The sequence below is a fragment of the Dermacentor andersoni genome, chromosome 6, assembly GCF_023375885.2.
Source record: "Dermacentor andersoni chromosome 6, qqDerAnde1_hic_scaffold, whole genome shotgun sequence".
NCBI lineage: Eukaryota > Metazoa > Arthropoda > Arachnida > Ixodida > Ixodidae > Dermacentor > Dermacentor andersoni.
In genome coordinates, this window is record NC_092819.1 from 89,193,701 (window position 1) to 89,210,736 (window position 17,036).

At 44.2% G+C, this 17,036-nt stretch overlaps 1 protein-coding gene across 1 annotated transcript in view; it reads left to right on the forward strand.

Moving 5' to 3' along the window:
- The first annotated feature begins 294 nt into the window (after window positions 1-294).
- The window catches only part of LOC126522999 (ATP-binding cassette sub-family C member 2-like), a 58,073-nt gene continuing 41,331 nt past the window's right edge, over window positions 295-17,036 (forward strand). The window contains exons 1-6 of the mRNA XM_050171838.3: window positions 295-367; window positions 1,973-2,178; window positions 2,913-3,089; window positions 3,368-3,535; window positions 8,837-9,021; window positions 11,504-11,576. Coding sequence (XP_050027795.3) covers window positions 2,017-2,178; window positions 2,913-3,089; window positions 3,368-3,535; window positions 8,837-9,021; window positions 11,504-11,576 — 765 coding nt within the window. The 5' untranslated portion in view covers window positions 295-367; window positions 1,973-2,016. The remainder of the gene's footprint in view (window positions 368-1,972; window positions 2,179-2,912; window positions 3,090-3,367; window positions 3,536-8,836; window positions 9,022-11,503; window positions 11,577-17,036) is intronic.

A 17,036-nucleotide genomic window follows, 5' to 3' on the forward strand; every position in this document is an offset into this window, starting at 1 on the left:
TATATTATTAGTAGGCCCTAGAAGATGCCATCAAAATCCAAGACGTCACAGCCCCCAGGTAAGGGAAGTTAAGTAGGCGTCGCCACCCGTATTTCCTTCTTGCGCTTTTTCTGGCTTACCAAACGTCTTATCGTTGTAAGAGTTGTGTTTTTGGTGTTGTAGAACGGTAATTTACTCATCCAGAAGAAATCAGTTTTCACTTTAGTGTCCCTTTAAGTATTCACAGTTGAGAGTGATGGGTGTACTAACATTGCCCCACTTCGTTGTTTTAAGGTGTTCCGGAGCTGTAGGAGATTGATATCCTTTTTCAAAGAGGAAGAGTACAGCAGGGTGGAAGATGAAAATCGACATTCTCGTAACGTCACAGGTATTAACTATGCTTTTTAAATCGTGCACGTGTTTAAGGGATGAAAGGGTGCGCGTGTTTAAGGGACATGTTTTCATGTTTTCATAACGACAAGCGAAGAAATTCTGCGGAATTCAGCTAGGGTAAAAAAATTAAAGCTATTTTTTTGCTTCGAGAAAAACAGGCAGAAAGGGAACGGTCAAAGTTACAGAACTGTGGTCGGACAGTGCCAAACTGATGAGGGGCCTTGCAGGTACATAATAAGCACGTTACGAGTAATTGAGCAGGCATGGTGTAGACAATTTCAGTTTCAGCCACAACGAAATGTCATGATAGACATTAGGCGGGCGTGTGTGATCTACTCACAATTACTGCGAAGTGACCTGGCTAGATTGGCAGAGGCATATGAAGTCTTTTGTGTGACCGCACAGGAAAATCTTGATAGGTTCCTCGTCAAATGCTTCTGGGCGAAGGTTCCAGCAGGTCCAATTGTTTTTTTCCTACTTAGCAAGTCCTTTTAATTCTGCTGAGATGTTTCTGTGTGTTCCTGTGTTCATGTGCTTTGTTGCTTTGCGAATGGCACTGACTTGCTAAATTTGCCAAAACAGGCTCATAGCAAGGACAGAAGAAGGGAACATAAGCATTGCGAAAGCTTTAGGTCGATTGAACTTCAGAGGTTATCCTTTTTGGGGTGCGGTACTGGCAGGTGCCACCGCACCATAACAGCTAATTTATATGGGCAACCTTTCCTTTACGTCGTGATATACCTATTGCATAGCTCTACTTAGTCAGTTATGAAAGCTTCATCTTTCATTTTACTTATCTCTCACTTTTTTATCAGCCTGCAAATGAAGGCCCGATTGCTGCTTGTTTTTTGCTCATTTCCAGGTCAACTCAGGTCAAAAACGAAACTATACATTGTTTTTTGGCTTGCATACAGCAGTCGCAAATATAATCTACTCTTCAATTTTTAGCATGTAGCAATTTGTCATAAAGTCCCAAATCTTAACCAGGAAAAGTAGAACACCGCGTTATCATTGCCACGTAGTTGTTAATTACGTGATGGCTTCTATGCAGAGTGCACACGCTGAGCAATCGTTTATATGCTGATACACAATTTCTTGTCGTGTTTGTTAGGCATATTGCAACATACTAGTTGAAAACCTTCAAGAAAACTTGAGATGACGGTATACCTCATGTGGATCGGTCAGGCACGAGAATTGCACATGAAGCCTTAACTTAGATAGATAGATAGATAGATAGAAAAATAGATAGATAGATAGATAGATAGATAGATAGATAGATAGATAGATAGATAGATAGATAGATAGATAGATAGATAGATAGATAGATAGATAGATAGATAGATAGATAGATAGATAGATAGAGACTAGACGAAGAAAAGGAAGTCAAGGCAGAGAGGTTAATCAGCCTTTGTACAGCTTGCTGCACAGTCATGGATCTGATAGCGAGGTCAGACAATTTCGGCAGTACAAACTAAGATTATATACCCAGAAATCGTATATTGCGAACGAATAACCTGAAGTAGAAAACGAACGAACATTCAATATGGACAGAAAAAGAAACTAGAAACGTTATTTTAATGAGCACAGCAATACTTTGCAGTCGGCGAGGTCACATTGAAGGACTGCTCTTTCTCTTGGGCCAAGATGGACAAAGAAGTTGACGATCCTGTCTTGGATAATATTAGCCTGCGAATTGAGCCCGGCTCGTTCGTTGGCATCGTGGGCCCAGTGGGCAGCGGCAAGTCTTCCCTCCTGTCAGCCATCGTTGGAGATATGAGGCAGCTGAGTGGCACTGTCTCTCTCAACGTGAGTGCATCTGGGAAGACTGCGACAGAAAGGTGGCACGTGGTACCACCACTGCCTGACTCGCTGTTCTGTAGCTTGATGCGGCCGCCGAAACAGTCGCATTAGTCTGCGACGTCAAGCTCAGTAGCAGGACGACGTTATCACGAAAGCGGCTTGGTGCGTCAAGAGGGAAACATGTGATAAATCATTCTTCAGAATATCCTTTTACTGTGTAGCCTATTGTTTCTTTTCTACGATAGGTGTGGAGGCAAAAATCAGGAGAGGAATGCGAAACGAAGTTATCTACGATATAGTGCCTGAAATGAATAGCATTACGGATGCTGGTTAGGCTGCTACATTTGATTGCTGAACTAACATTCTTTTCTTGCTACCAAAGTTTGAGGAATTATAGTGAAGTCTATCGTGATGTTTAACTGCTTGTTAATGTTTGACGCAGGCGCGCTAATGTTTTTCGGAGTAAAACAGCATATTTCACAGAGCGTTGTTGAAGATTAGGCACAAAGCGCAAATAAATGAAATTGTTTTCGGTGGGCAGCAAAATAGGTTTTGATATTTTTGCTCCGGTATTTAAAGATCCGACACGCATTTAGTCTTTATTTATTGGTAAATAGGTGGCCTTTATATTGCACCTTTGTGTGCACGAGTATTTCCTCGATGCCGACTGGAATAGTTCATCAATAAAGGCGCTTTTTATGAGCAGTAGTGTCGATTCACTGTTGGTAATTGATTTACAGGGCTCATTTGGTATTGTGTCTCAAACGCCGCAAGTATTAAACATGACTATACGAGACAACATAACCTTCGGGCGGAAGTTTGACGAGTTATACTACGCTAAAGTTGTGGAAGCTTGCCAGCTCTGTCGGGACATTAACAAGATGCCAGCAGGAGATCTCACTGAAGCTGGGGATAAGGTAAGGTTCGCAGTTCATGCTCAGACCAGGCTACATTGAACATAACGTTTTTTTGTAAAAAGCAAATACCAGAATCATGCAGCGCTGCTTGGTGTTGTTGCTATTCCAGCTGAGCTGGAATAGCATCATCAGAACACTAAGAAGTAACATACTTATCATCAGATAACGCTAACATAATTTGTTGTATACACTTTATGATTGTAGTCAGAATAGTGACCTGACGTTCATACTTCTTTGCGAGAAACTTCCAGAGACTTAGCGGGCACAAATCCATGCAGGGTGAAATGCTGAGTGGCGGTCAGAAGCAGCGGGTGGCGCTAGCACGGGCAGTGTACTCGTGCAGCGACATCTACCTGCTGGACGATCCGACCAGCTCCCAAGACGCTCGCGTGGCACAACGCATCATACAGCAAGTACTCGCACAAGGTGGACTCCTTGCTAGCAGGGTGAGAAGGAAGGCGGTATTTAAAAGCTGAAGCCAAGTATGTCTAGGAAGGTTACGAAAGCAGATGTAGCAGCTTCGCGCCCCTGCTTGTGCATGCGCATCAAACAGGAAAGGATTTCTTTCTTTTTCAAATGTTTTGAAAGGCGCCGCCACGTTCGGAGGTTCTACACCTCCGCCGCTAACACACCCTCAGTTGTTGCCTCGCCGACCCACGTTACCCCCTCTCCCCTTTAGGATAACCCTAGCTATTTATACTGTGTCGAAGAAAGCATATGCCGCCTTGAAGAAGACCAGTCCACTTGTCGAAAGGTTGGCTTCTGCTTTTGCTTTGCTCTCGTTAAGCTCATAGTCTTCAATTCCCATCTCCCGCCTTTTCCTCCTTTTCCCATATTTGATGGGAGTCACACAGCTCTGTTGGAAGTTACACATGGAAGATGCACACTCAAGTTTTGATCTCACAAATTATTTGTACGCCACCATGTTCACATGTTTCGGAGAATGGCGTAGATTTCGTATAAAAACCCAATTGCTTTATTAGCTACTAAAAAGGTGTTAGTAGCGTTCAGATGCCAGAACCGATCATCAGACAGCGTACGCCAATGTATTTTAATGACCGAGCTGGATTTATTCGTAGAATAACGACATAATCGGCAAATATGAGGATCACGGTGGTGGAAGAAACACACAAGTGTGCATTTGTTACGATATAATTTCATTGACCAGCAGTTACACCAGCTTTGCACATTGCTGAGGTCGACCTGAATGGATGAATGGTGTGGTATTAGTATCTGTGCGGTATACTGCGCCAACATCTATAAACTTACTAATATAACCTTATACATGCGTAGGTATATACTTGTGTAATTTATTTATTTACGCTCAACTGAATCCTCTTGCTGTAGCGAAACCGGACGACATTGGTAGGTTTTAAGCTTGCGATTTATTGTATAACGCATTTATGCTAAAGTAAGGTTGCTAGAGAATTGCGTCAATTATCGGATGGGATGTACACAACCGTTATACATGCAATGTTATAAAATAATAAGTAAAATGCCAAGCAAATTTTTACGCAAGGTTTACGGCAAACCGCAGAACGTGCATTGCGGTAATTTGTTGACTCGAGGGCTACAAATGGCACCAATTATAGGCTGTGCTATACAAACCTTATGTCCTGAGCTGACCTTAGAAACAGCGGGCAGCCACCATTTTCAAACTTTGGTTCGACAATTTTTGTTGCATGTTCCAAAGTGGTTCACGAGACGGTGTGAAACTGCGATCGATAACACTGGCTTGAAGGACGCGGTACATCACGCAATGTTTAGTCCGTTTCCTAAACTGATGTGAAATATCGATGGGCTAGCATGATGCTCGTACCTTGTAATGAGGCGCGGTTTGATTTACTAGCGTGAAAACGAAGAAGACAAGAAAATGGTGTCTTCAGCATTATCGAGAGCTGTGTCTTGGAGTAATGGGGATGCGGTGCCAGTCCTTATCATAGCGTAGGTGTCCCCTGCTTTTCACAAGCAATTATAACAATTGTCTTTCGCATAGTTCACGCACGTTCCGGTTTGTTCCTGTGGTCTAGTCGTTTTCCTGCTAACTTCGGTCACTGGGTAGTCGATGGTCTTAAAGGTAGGTCATCGGTCTAGTGGGCGGAGGGATCCGTATTTGAAAAGAACAGCTGGACCAACTTGGTCAATGAGGAAGTGACACTGTGCAATGTGCCGCTCTTCAAAGAATTTCTTTCACGCAAGCTTCGGTGACTGGGTATATTGCACGGGGAATGGGCCCCTTCTCACTGAACCTATGCGATACCAACTTGATTGTCCAGGTGGGTTCCACTGGGTAGGGCACTGGGTAGTGTTTCTCTTCAATGGCGAATAGTGCCTGTAAACTTATCTGATGCTGGGTATCTGATGCTTATCTGATACTCTGAATATCTTGTCTCAATATATTTCATTTGATTATATCACCTCAAATGACCCAATAAATGGGGCGTTACATAATGGGCTATATTCACACACGTGCCACGTGTGGACTTCGTGGGAGCGCCGCTAAATGGTGGAACGTGCGCGGAGGTATCCGTTAGAGGGTATCGCGGCTGCCTACTCACTTCATACATCACCCATTTCAGCAATGGCAATGCGGTATGGCGCCACATAACCTTAGTGCTAACCACATTCACATTCTACAGTCATCGTGAGATGGGTTCTGTTCGAATCTTTTGTGCAATTAGCATTATTTCATCTATCTATCTATCTATCTATCTATCTATCTATCTATCTATCTATCTATCTATCTATCTATCTATCTATCTATCTATCTATCTATCTATCTATCTATCTATCTATCTATCTATCTATCTATCTATCTATCTATCTATCTATCTATCTATCTATCTATCTATCTATCTATCTATCTATCTATCTATCTATCTATCTATCTATCTATCTATCTATCTATCTATCTATATCCATCCATCTACATCCATCTATCTATATCTATACCTATCTATCTATATCTATGTATATCCATCCATATATCTATCCATCTATATCCATCCATATATCCATTCATCCATCTATCTTTATCTCCATCCATCCATCCAACCAAACATCCACCCATACATCCATGTAACCGATGTCCCTCGAACTTGAGTTAGGTATTCCATGGTCTAGTGGAGAAATCATCGAGCTGCTGTGCTGAGGGGACAGGGTTCGGAACCAACCGTCCGGCGAAGTCGGATCACAAAAAATTCACCTGCGATTACGATATTCCCTAATGCAAAATTTGAGCACCGCTCTGTAAGTTTTTTCACTTCACGATATATTGGCTGGCGCGGACAGTCTGTCTCATGCGGCACGTTGCGAACGGAGCGAAGTGAGGCGCGACTGCCTCATTATTCGGGAAATCGCGAGAGATAGCGCGCGGGTGACGCGTGGGCGCGATTCACAGCCGTCGCCGCAAACAGATCTCTGCTAATGCAGTGCTTTGTTTTCCTATATGTATAGTGTCGATGGATGCGCTCACCGCATGCCATCGGTGAACAAACGAGGCGTGCTACTCTGGCGCCATCTCGTAGGCATCGTCGCCACAGTGGGGCGCTACGCTTTTCTTCTCGCGCTTTCGCCGTACCCTTCTCCTCCACCTTTTGCTTTCACTGTTGCCTCTTCCTCGCTTTCCTCCTCGCGCTAGCTTCGCTTTTCTTCCTCCGTTCCACTCCGCGTTTACTCTTTCATCATTCGCTATGCTCGTTCGCTCGGTTACGCCGATGACGCTGAGGCACGCTGACACTCAACGCAGGAAGGGGCGCTTAAGAGCTGCACTCTAATATGTGACGTTGAGTATATGTTGCTGTTAATGAACCTCATTCTCGCCAACTTGAGTCAGTGGGTATGTGGTACTAAGTGCCATTTTTCAGTGACAGTTACTCTGTTGCTGGGCGTAATCAAATCCGCGCCATATATATCCAGACAGTTTATTCTGATTATGTACTTACGCATGCCCCACGTGCTTACTTCATTGTGGCGCCTGCATATTCCATAGCGTGCCTCCTGGGAAGCGCAGGACAGGACACGCCTAATACATCACACGTTATGGCGATGGCAATATGGTGTGTCACTACATTACTTCAACGCAAATCGTATTAACGTCGACTTGCATCGGCAAATGCGTTGCAGCCGGGTTTTCTACTTTTCATGAATATCTGTATTTATATTTGCAACGAATTAGTTGATACCAAACTATTCTTTTAATTAATGCGAGCAGCTGCAGCCGAAAGCTACACTTTGTCGCAAGGTAACCTTAAGCGTACAGATTTTTGAAAGTCGGTAAATTAACGGCACAAGGAGTGAGAGAATAACAGATGAAGGGCAGAGACGTTAACCAGATAAACTGTCCTGTTGGCAATTTGGCACGGGGGGACGGGGTAAGGGCTGAATAAGTGAGACAAGAGGAGAATATACGAACAAAATCTGTCCGTACAAGCACTAGGAAGGCAACTGACAGCGACTGTGGTTTTTCAATCAGGCCCGATGCTGTTAAAACACATAGGATTAGGATAGGGCTTATGAGTCTTGAGACATGAGGGTTAAGACTTCAATGTAGTTAGTGTTATTTTTGGTTTTTTCCGGCCACAAAGAAGTACACGGCTGGGAGCATTACCTGGGTGATGGAAATACGGCGCAAGTGTCACAGCGTAATTACGTCACAGTGTACGGTCTCGGCGCCTACTTTTGTCTTCACTCTGTAAAAAAAAGTGGCAGTTTCACCCGGAAGGTGAAGCATAGATTGCGATAGCAAATTAGTATTCAGTTATACGAAGTAAGCACAGTAGCTTTATCGGCTCTTTAAACTTGGAAACATTCGAATACCATCTGAATTAACGAGCATGGTGTTGGTGCGCATAAGCCAATTTGAACACATCACACTCGGTGAGCGCGAACACTCGCTGTCAAGACGCTAGTGTGAGCAAGCACGGCAGCAGAAGCGAGCGAAGTTACCTTTGTCTATCGCTTCAACCGAAGAGCGGCGAGAACATAAACGAGAACACCGCGCGTACAAAGGTATGAGCCGTCTGCATATCCCGTTGAACATAGAGCGCGCGCGACCGCGCGCGGCCGTGCAAAGGGCGCGCTTGTTGGGGGAGTTGACGCCGCCACCCTCCTCCCCCTTCCTCCCGCGCTACCTTCATACTTTCGTCCATCTGCGCGCGAGAATGAGCCGCGATCGACAGTTCCCCTTTCGCGCGGTCGCGAAATGCGCAGTTGCTGCCGGAGCATAACGCCGCTGCCCCGCCCTCCCATGCCAGCGCGGCCTTTCGCGCGACGGAAGACGGCGCCTTTGCTCTCCGGCTCCCTCACTCGAGCGCGTTAGACTGAGACGCCATTGTCGGCTTCCCTCGCCCGCTTTCACTCGCACGTACAGCATATGGCGCGCAGCCACGGTTTTATCGTCCTTCGACTTTATACGGAACTTCATGCCGACGCCGACGACAGAAATGCGCTTGGAGTGTCCATATAATTGCTATCGCAATAAAAATACATACGTGCCAAATCTTACCAGATGCGTTTTCAAGAATCAGTATTGTGTGTATGACTGGTATGTAATCTGGTGTGACGGCAGACCTACATTTATCATACACGCTTTTATTGGGTTCTGTTTATGTATGCGTGTCGGTCCTTTTCTGTGAACATTCCCATTATTTTTAGGGCCTGCCCACACTGTTGTAGCAGTTAAGCTGAACTGAATAAAAAACAAATACTATATAGTAAAACTTCCTGTACTGTTCACACTTTTGCAGACACGAATCCTGGTGACGAACAACTTAAGGCTGCCCGTATCTCCAAACCAATGGATGTTAATGCACCAGAAGAAAGGAATCACATTTCGTGATTTGAAAGAATTGAAAGGCCACCCCGGTGCACCAGTGGAATTATTTGAAAACGCGCCTTCAAAGCGTCTGTCGGAACGCAGAAACAGCTTGAAGTAAGTAGGCGTGTTTTAGCGTGAGGTTGTTGATTATTAACTATGTTATCGCCAGCGTCTGCAAAAGCTCTGAAGAACCTGCTCTGTCTGCAAACACTTGCGTTGCACCTCATGCAAGTTGCGGATAAAGAAATATGCGGATCCTATGAGCTGCAGGAACCGGTTTAAGCGAAGCTCTCATTCGTGTTTGTAAAGAACACTGTCCCACCTTAGCGGCAATTTGAAAGTGGAGCTCACGCGACGCAGTTGGACACATTTTCACTGGGAACCACTTTGCGCAGCATAAACGTGTCGTTTTCGATCATGCACATGCCACGCACGACAACGATGAAATGACCGCAATGGCATAAACGTGATCCTATGACGACGAAACGACGACAATCGCATGACCTCAGTGGATTCACTATGACACAAAGGCAACGATAGAACGAACACGGCCGCATGGTAACTGCATGACGATGACGCAGCAGCGGCAATGATATGACGATCACGGAAGGACGATGACGAATGACGACAAAACGATCATGGAATGGCGGCAAGGAGCGACGACCATGTCATGACAAAGGCGGTGTGATGACTGCTGTGGTGAAATGATGGTGGGACGGTCACGTGATGCCTATGCTGAATGACGCTGACGATGGGACGACGACGCAATAACAAAGTTGAAGCGGGCACAGGCCATGATGCTGCTGCAATGACGTCGATGACATGATGACGGCAAAGTGAGGGCAAGGATGTGGCAACGACATGAAAATCAAGGTATGACGACGTGCAAGTGACGACGATACCATGAAGACGATGCCACGACGACACAGTGTGACGACAACGTGATGCCGATGCTGGAATGATAACGATAGTATGAGAACTACGGTATAACGAAGATGAGAGGGCAACGTGGTATGACAAAGCTACAATGACGACATTGACATGATGACGACGATGTGACGATGGCATGGCGAGCACGAGCAGACGACGCTGGTGTGACAGTGACAGTATTGTGACCATGGCATGAAGGACATCGTGATGCTGGTACTGGAATTTTGCCTATTGTTTGAATACGAAGGCATGACTACGACTGTGTGAAGACAATGGGTTGACGATGATAAATTAACACGGTATGCCGAAAATGGTATGACGATGCTCGAATGACACCGACTGTAATGGCGACGGCATGCCAATCAAGGAGAAACGACGAAAGCAGGGTAGGCAATGGAACCACTTCGACAATATAACGATCGGATGATGGCATGGCGGCGACGCTATGAGAATGACGTGAATACGACAATGGCAGGACAACGCATTGGTGAGGACGAAATGACGATGACGCTATGAAGACGACGGGTCGAAGAAAGTGGCTTGAAGACAACGATATGACAGCGCAGTAGCAGAGTCGGAGTGAACACGACGGAAATATGACGATGAGGTGACAACGAATGATAGATCACGATCGCATGACGGCAATGTAGTGACGACGTGTTGGCGTTGGAGCTCGCGTCTAATCTTGCGTACATTGCCTGCCGCTGCGAGATTTTTCAATAATAACTACATCGGGTGCTCGTTTGCACTATGTCCGGTAATGGCGAAGTATGCAAGACTGTATGAGGACCAAACGCATGGCGGTGCTGAATGACGATGACTGTATAACGACGATGGTGTGACAACGACGGCACCACGACAACCTGATGCTGATCCAGGTCGTTGCTGGCTGATGCTGACCACCTAGCACATTGTTCCCTCCCAGCTCAATTTCTCAAATTGAGCTCAATGTGGAATTACGACAATGAAACTTCGGCAGTAGAATCACTATGACAGAAAGACGATGATAGATAGACCACGATGACATGACAACGCATGAATCATCAAAAGTAGGAGTATAACGGTAATAGTGCCATCCTGTGTATAAGCTATTCAGCAACACAACAGGCAACTAGCAGTAGCAGCAGCAGTTAACAGAAGCTGCGGGAAAGTCGAAGGAAAAGGTAAAAAAAAAGCTTCGATTTAAAAATAAGGCAGTCGGAATTTGTCAACGCAGGCTGAATTTGGTATTGAGTTATCGAACTAGCTTGTTTTAAAACCGGGCCGTTTAGTATGAACAATAGTGTCAGTAATGCTTGCGTTGTTTTAGTGACGCTTATGCTTCTTAGACGTTCAGTTAGAAGAGCAGTCAGTCAGACCCAACAGTTCGTAATGTCCAATCCAGATTTCTCGACTGAAATAGATTTCTGGCTGACATAACAATGTGCTCGAATCTTCTAATACTTGACGTTTGCGTTACATATAATTAAAGCGAGTTGTAAAACTTTTAAGCTGATGGCTTATTATGAACTTAAGGGATGTCTATTGCCTTCACTGTCTTACTCGCCTATTGCAGCATTAATAGATCCCTTGCCGACGATCATGTGGCTGCATAATGTGAATTTTTCTGACTCCCGCATTTTTTTATTGAAAAGTTTAATTTGTCACTGACGCATTGCCTTTACAGTCACAGCGATCCTCATTTAGAAGAGAACGATGAGAAATTGAAGGTCATCAAAGAAGAAGGAATGTCAAGCAAGGTAACGAAGTTGTTACTCTAATTAGCCGACCAGAGTGGCTTGCAAAACCGAGCTATCAAGGTTACAATCTCAAAGCGTAATGATGTAGGTATTATCGACACTGACTCGGCGCATGGCCAAAGCAACGTTTTTAGCTTCTCTAACTTTAAACGCGGCTTTTATGGCGGCAGTACATAAAACGATGAAGCCACCATGGGAAATATTTACGAAAGGCAGAAAATTTGGACAAATATTTAAGCACGTACAGTCGAGAAGAAAAGTCTGGGAACCAGAGAAGTCGTTAAAAATGTTTTTTTTTCTTCTTCGCAGCCTAGCAATAAAGCTGAAACCAAGTAGTACTGTCTACGTGTGCCTGCTTGACCAGCACCATGCCTTCGGGCAATTTCAGAGTTGTGTGGCTGTACTGGAACAAAGATTTTCTTTTTTTAACTGAAACGACTTTATATTTTGGGGGGCTGTCGGAAAACATCATTTGAGGCAGTCACTATTCAAGTGAATTTAGTAACTACTTTCTCACTCTGGACTCTGGCACTTCGAAAATTTTCACTTCTGCGTGTGCAAAGAAAGCTTTCTTGCATTTGTTTGTAGTGCCTCACCACTTTTTGAAATCTATTGCCATAGGTTTAGCTAAGAAATTAGCTATCACTTAGTAAGGAAAATAAAAAAAAACATGACCAGGACTCTTATTGCGTCATTATTGCGATCATTTTAATGGACTATAGGTAGAGCCAGTCTTTCGTTTTCGTGTAAAACACAATGATTCCTGATTTTTGTAGCTAGAACATGTTTTTTTTTTCAGAATGGGTTGAAACCCGATTTCTCCTCGAGGTTTGCTGCTTTGTAAAGGACAATAACCAGTACAGGTGTTACTAAACTAATGGACGCTGCCCAGACTGTGTAATCAAGGAATCAAGATATGTCAGATTAGTAATATATTATTTGTATATAGTATAACATATGGAATAATCCATACAACACACGAGGGTGTTACAATCTATATCACGTCGGAGTGGAAACGGGAACAAATGTCTGAGTTTTGTAAAAGAATGTACGACTACGAAATGTTAACGCTATAAAACTTATGCGATATATATCGCCTACTAAATGGAAATGTTTTGCGCTTGGTGAGTTTCTTTGATAATTTACAAGAATACCTTGCTGCTAGGTATTTTTGACTTGTCTGCGGGGGCAACACTAACAAATGGTATTGAAAACAATGCTGTTGCACACGGCTTTACTACTAGATTTAGCTGTCATGGTTTTGTGAACCTAATTAGTACACCAACTTGTGTGACATTGTTTTCGTCAACATGCGTTGATATTTTGATGGGAAAGCATCAAATGACCCATTGAACGAAAAAGCCGGCATCTCTAGCAGAGGAACGGCGTCTAAATTTCCATTAACTGCGATGCCATTTCACGAGAGCGCCTCGACGGAGCAGAACGGGCGACAGCCAACACCTGCTGCCGCGCTGGCACGCCAGGTGTCGTGTGAGGGGAGAGGGCGTTGCCGCGACGCCACGTCACCCTCCCTCTGGCTCTAGGAAGCCTGCGTTATTCGCGCGTTCCCTGTCCGCGCAAGCTCTCGCCTGCGTTATAACTCCCGTCTAGGGAATCGCTATAAAGAAATTAATGTATAAAAACAGAAAACATTTGAAAGGAAAAACGTTGGCGGTATGCGAGTTTCGAACCTACAACCCCGTGCTCAAAAACCGAGTGTACTGGAGACAGCAGGCCTGCCCACTCTGCTTTATGACATAATGCTACTTGGACCGAAACTCCCATTGACGAGCCCGGCGTGACTATAGAGATGACTTCAACATCACCGCGGCATACTCGGGAACGCGCCCATTAGACTCTATGGCAATAGGACAAGGTAGCATGACGTCACGTATCGAAGTGCCCGGCCTTGTGCTATCTAGGAGGTGTTTTCCAAGCATCTCAACACGCTCGCTTGCCCGCGAAGAGTTCATAACTGGAAGGTACGCTCAGAGGCGTACAATTGAACATTATGGCTTTCACATTCCCAGCTCATAAGAAGTGCGTAGGTGTCCTCGGATTTTTTGAGAACTAGTCAAACAGATGTTTATAGCACTTTTGCGAATCTCAAAACAGTAAAGAACTCGTCATTAACGGTACATACACATATTAAGCCTATAAATTATGTTTTATAATACATCACTCCAGAATTAACGGCCATCTTTAATTTACTTATTCTGTCTGGGGTGTTTCCAGAGAAAATAACTAGGGTAATTCCACTTTTTAAAGGAGGCGACAGGAACTCTTTGTTAAATTACCGACCGATTTCGATTATTCTACTACTTTCCAAAGGTTCAGAAAAGAATGTTATTTCTAGCATGTCAGATTTCTACGACCGAAATAACATTACATCTTGTGCTCAGTTCGGCTTTCTTAAAGGCAGATTAAAAGAAACAAGATTGCCGACACTCAGAGCATGCACTAAAAAACATGGCAATTATTTTTTTCACGTTGGTGCTATTTAATAGATTCCAGTAATGCTATTTATTGCATAAACGAGGAATTTCTTTTATGGAAGTTCCAAAGAAAGGCATTCGAAGTATTGCACTAACGTTATTTGAGTCGTATCTAACTAACGCGCAACGATCAGTTAGCATTAAAAAAAAATGAGAACTCACGTTTTCTTGCTACATTAAATGGCGTGCCGCGAGGAAGTGTATTAGTTCCTGTGCTTTTTAACTTCCACGTTAATGGCATTATCAATATGAATACGACAGTAAAATTTATCTATGCGCTGACGGCACGACGGTTATTTCTGGTCCGAACTCACAGAAATTAATAGGAAAATGTGATCACCTGCTTATACAGCTGGCTTAGTGGTCAAGCACGAATTGTCTAAAAATAAATCTTACAAAAACTAATGTTATTTCACGAGAGAAATAAAGCATCTACAGACAGCGATTCTATAGTACGTGCTGGTAATGAAGTGCAAATTGCAGATGAACATAAAATTTTAGTCATTACCTTCTTTTCGCACTATGCTTGGTAGAAACACATTGAAAATATCTGTAAAATTGTGTCTGTTGACATTGAAGTCTTGTTTCAATGTCGGAATCTTCTTGCAGCCCAAGCGATACTTGAGCCCAAGCGGCGAGGTGGTGGTGGTGGTAACAACTTTATTGAGACTCTGCTCAGTTATGATCTGGCAGGTCCGAGTCCTAGAATGGCCCCTCACGAGGAGCGACCCTTTCGGCCCAGGCAACGAGGGCTGTTTGTACTTTTTCATCCGACGTTCTGAGCAGCTCTTCCCACGTCTGTTGTGAGGGAGCTGGCAGGAGCGACCTGGGAGGGGGTAAGCCCTCGCACCCCCAAAGAATGTGATTTTAGGTAGCCAATGTTTGATTTGTGCAGTTTTGACATATTGGGGGTTCCATTGCCCGTTGGTAATTATGGCTAGCCAATGTGGGCTGGGGAACGATTTAGTTTGGATTCGACGCAGGATCGAGGCTTGCGCTCGCGTGAGGCTTGCGTTTGGAGGCGGGTAGATTCGCCTTTTTTGCTTATAATAGTTTGTTATTTCTTGGTATGTCGTCGGTCCCTCATCCATGGGATCCGAGTCTGAGGGGCACATCTCCCGGTTGATTAGACCTCGGGCTACCCAGTGCGCCTCCTCATTCCCTTGATTCCCCAAATGGGCAGGGACCCATACGAGTTCAACAGTGTTTTCATTATTAAAGTCCCGTAGGACTCGCGCTGCACAGACGCCTATGCTGCCTCTCGAAAAGTTGACTATTGCCCTTTTGGAGTCGCTTATGATAGTTTGCACGGATGGATTCATGATGGCCAAAGCAATGGCAGTCTCTTCCGCTTCCACGGTGGACGCTGTTTTTATGGTCGCGGTGTTGAGGATACTTCCCTCTCCGGTCACGACGCTCACTACGTAGGTTTGGTGATTTTGCTTTGCTGCATCGACATAAGCGGTGTGCTGGTTGCTTTGGTACCTTTCTTTAAGGGCCTTGGCTCTGGCAGACCGCCTCTTGTCGTGTCTCCCAGAGAGCATGTTCTTGGGTAACGGTTTTATAACCAAACGGCGTTTGACCGCACCGAGTAATGTTGTTCTTCCTGCTGAATTCATAACGGGATTCAGCCCGAGTTTACTTAGAATAACCCTGCCAGTTGCGGTGCGGGAGAGTCGTTCACGTTGGGCTGTTTTATGGGCATCCACGAGTTCGTCTAGGGTATTGTATATACCTAGCTCAAGTAATCGTTCAGTGTTCACATACCTCGGGAGACCAAGGGCAGTTTTATGAGCTGTGCGAATGACGCTGTTAACCTTTTCCTTGTCAGAAAAGCATAGGTGGTAGTAAGGGAAGGAATACACGACGCGACTGATCAGGAAGCGGCGAACATGTATATGGCTAGGATTTTGTGTATTTTTCGCGTGCGTCAACAAAACCTATCATCATCAATGGCTCATACCCCCGTAATCACTCATAGCCCCGTAAGGTATACAGACTACAAGCACTCAGCAAAGTGATGTGAACAGAGCCTACATTCTTTCTAATCATGCATACAACATACAAAAGAGCATGTCGAAAACTTTCATCATTGATGGCTCATACTCGCGAAAGGAATGCCTCGTACCTCCGTAAACAATACAAAAACCCGAGCAGCGCATATCATTTGTGTTCTAGAGTTGTATGGGAAGGCCACGTACAGTTAGACAAATAATGACCACCGATCAAGACAATAAATGAGTGTGCGTACCTATCGTCAAAATTTTCTTTCACCTCAGGGTCGTGCGTTAAACGGCTTCGCCGGTCACCCACCTTCAGAGAGCACAGAATAGAATGGCTCAAGGTATTTAGACCTTGTTTGCTTCCAATTGTAATCATTGTAGCTTACTGTGGGTGACAACAGGTAAGACGAATATTATAAAATCCTTTCGTTACAAAAGAAAATGATTCGGCACATTAATAAGGTGGATTTTCTACAGACAATTCGACCAGTCTTTTTAGAACGTAAAGTTATTAACATAGAACACCTATATGTATTTCGCCTTCCAAATTCATATCACTTCTCAAATGTTGCCTTCCGAAATTTTCTGGTGACTACCAAATCATTCACCCAAATATTCATTTAGGCCTTGCCACGAAATAGTGCTACATGGTACGTGTCGTGTTTTCGTAATAACTATAAGGTACAGTCATTACAATTTAATACACCCTACATTTTAAGCCGATATTAATCTAGAAATGGTTCTTCATCCAAGGGTCTTCGAACGAATTTTGTAAAAATGCGATCACAATTGTATTTCATGTTACGTGGGCGTTGTAATCTTTCATTCCCTTGGGTACATTTAATGTTCTCGATTTCATTGTAGTTTTACAGAGCCGAAGCTGTTGTATTTTTGTAACCTTTGGAAGTGCGCTGACGTATCAAATATGGTATTTAGTCTCCACATCCTTTCTTGCTTTTGCG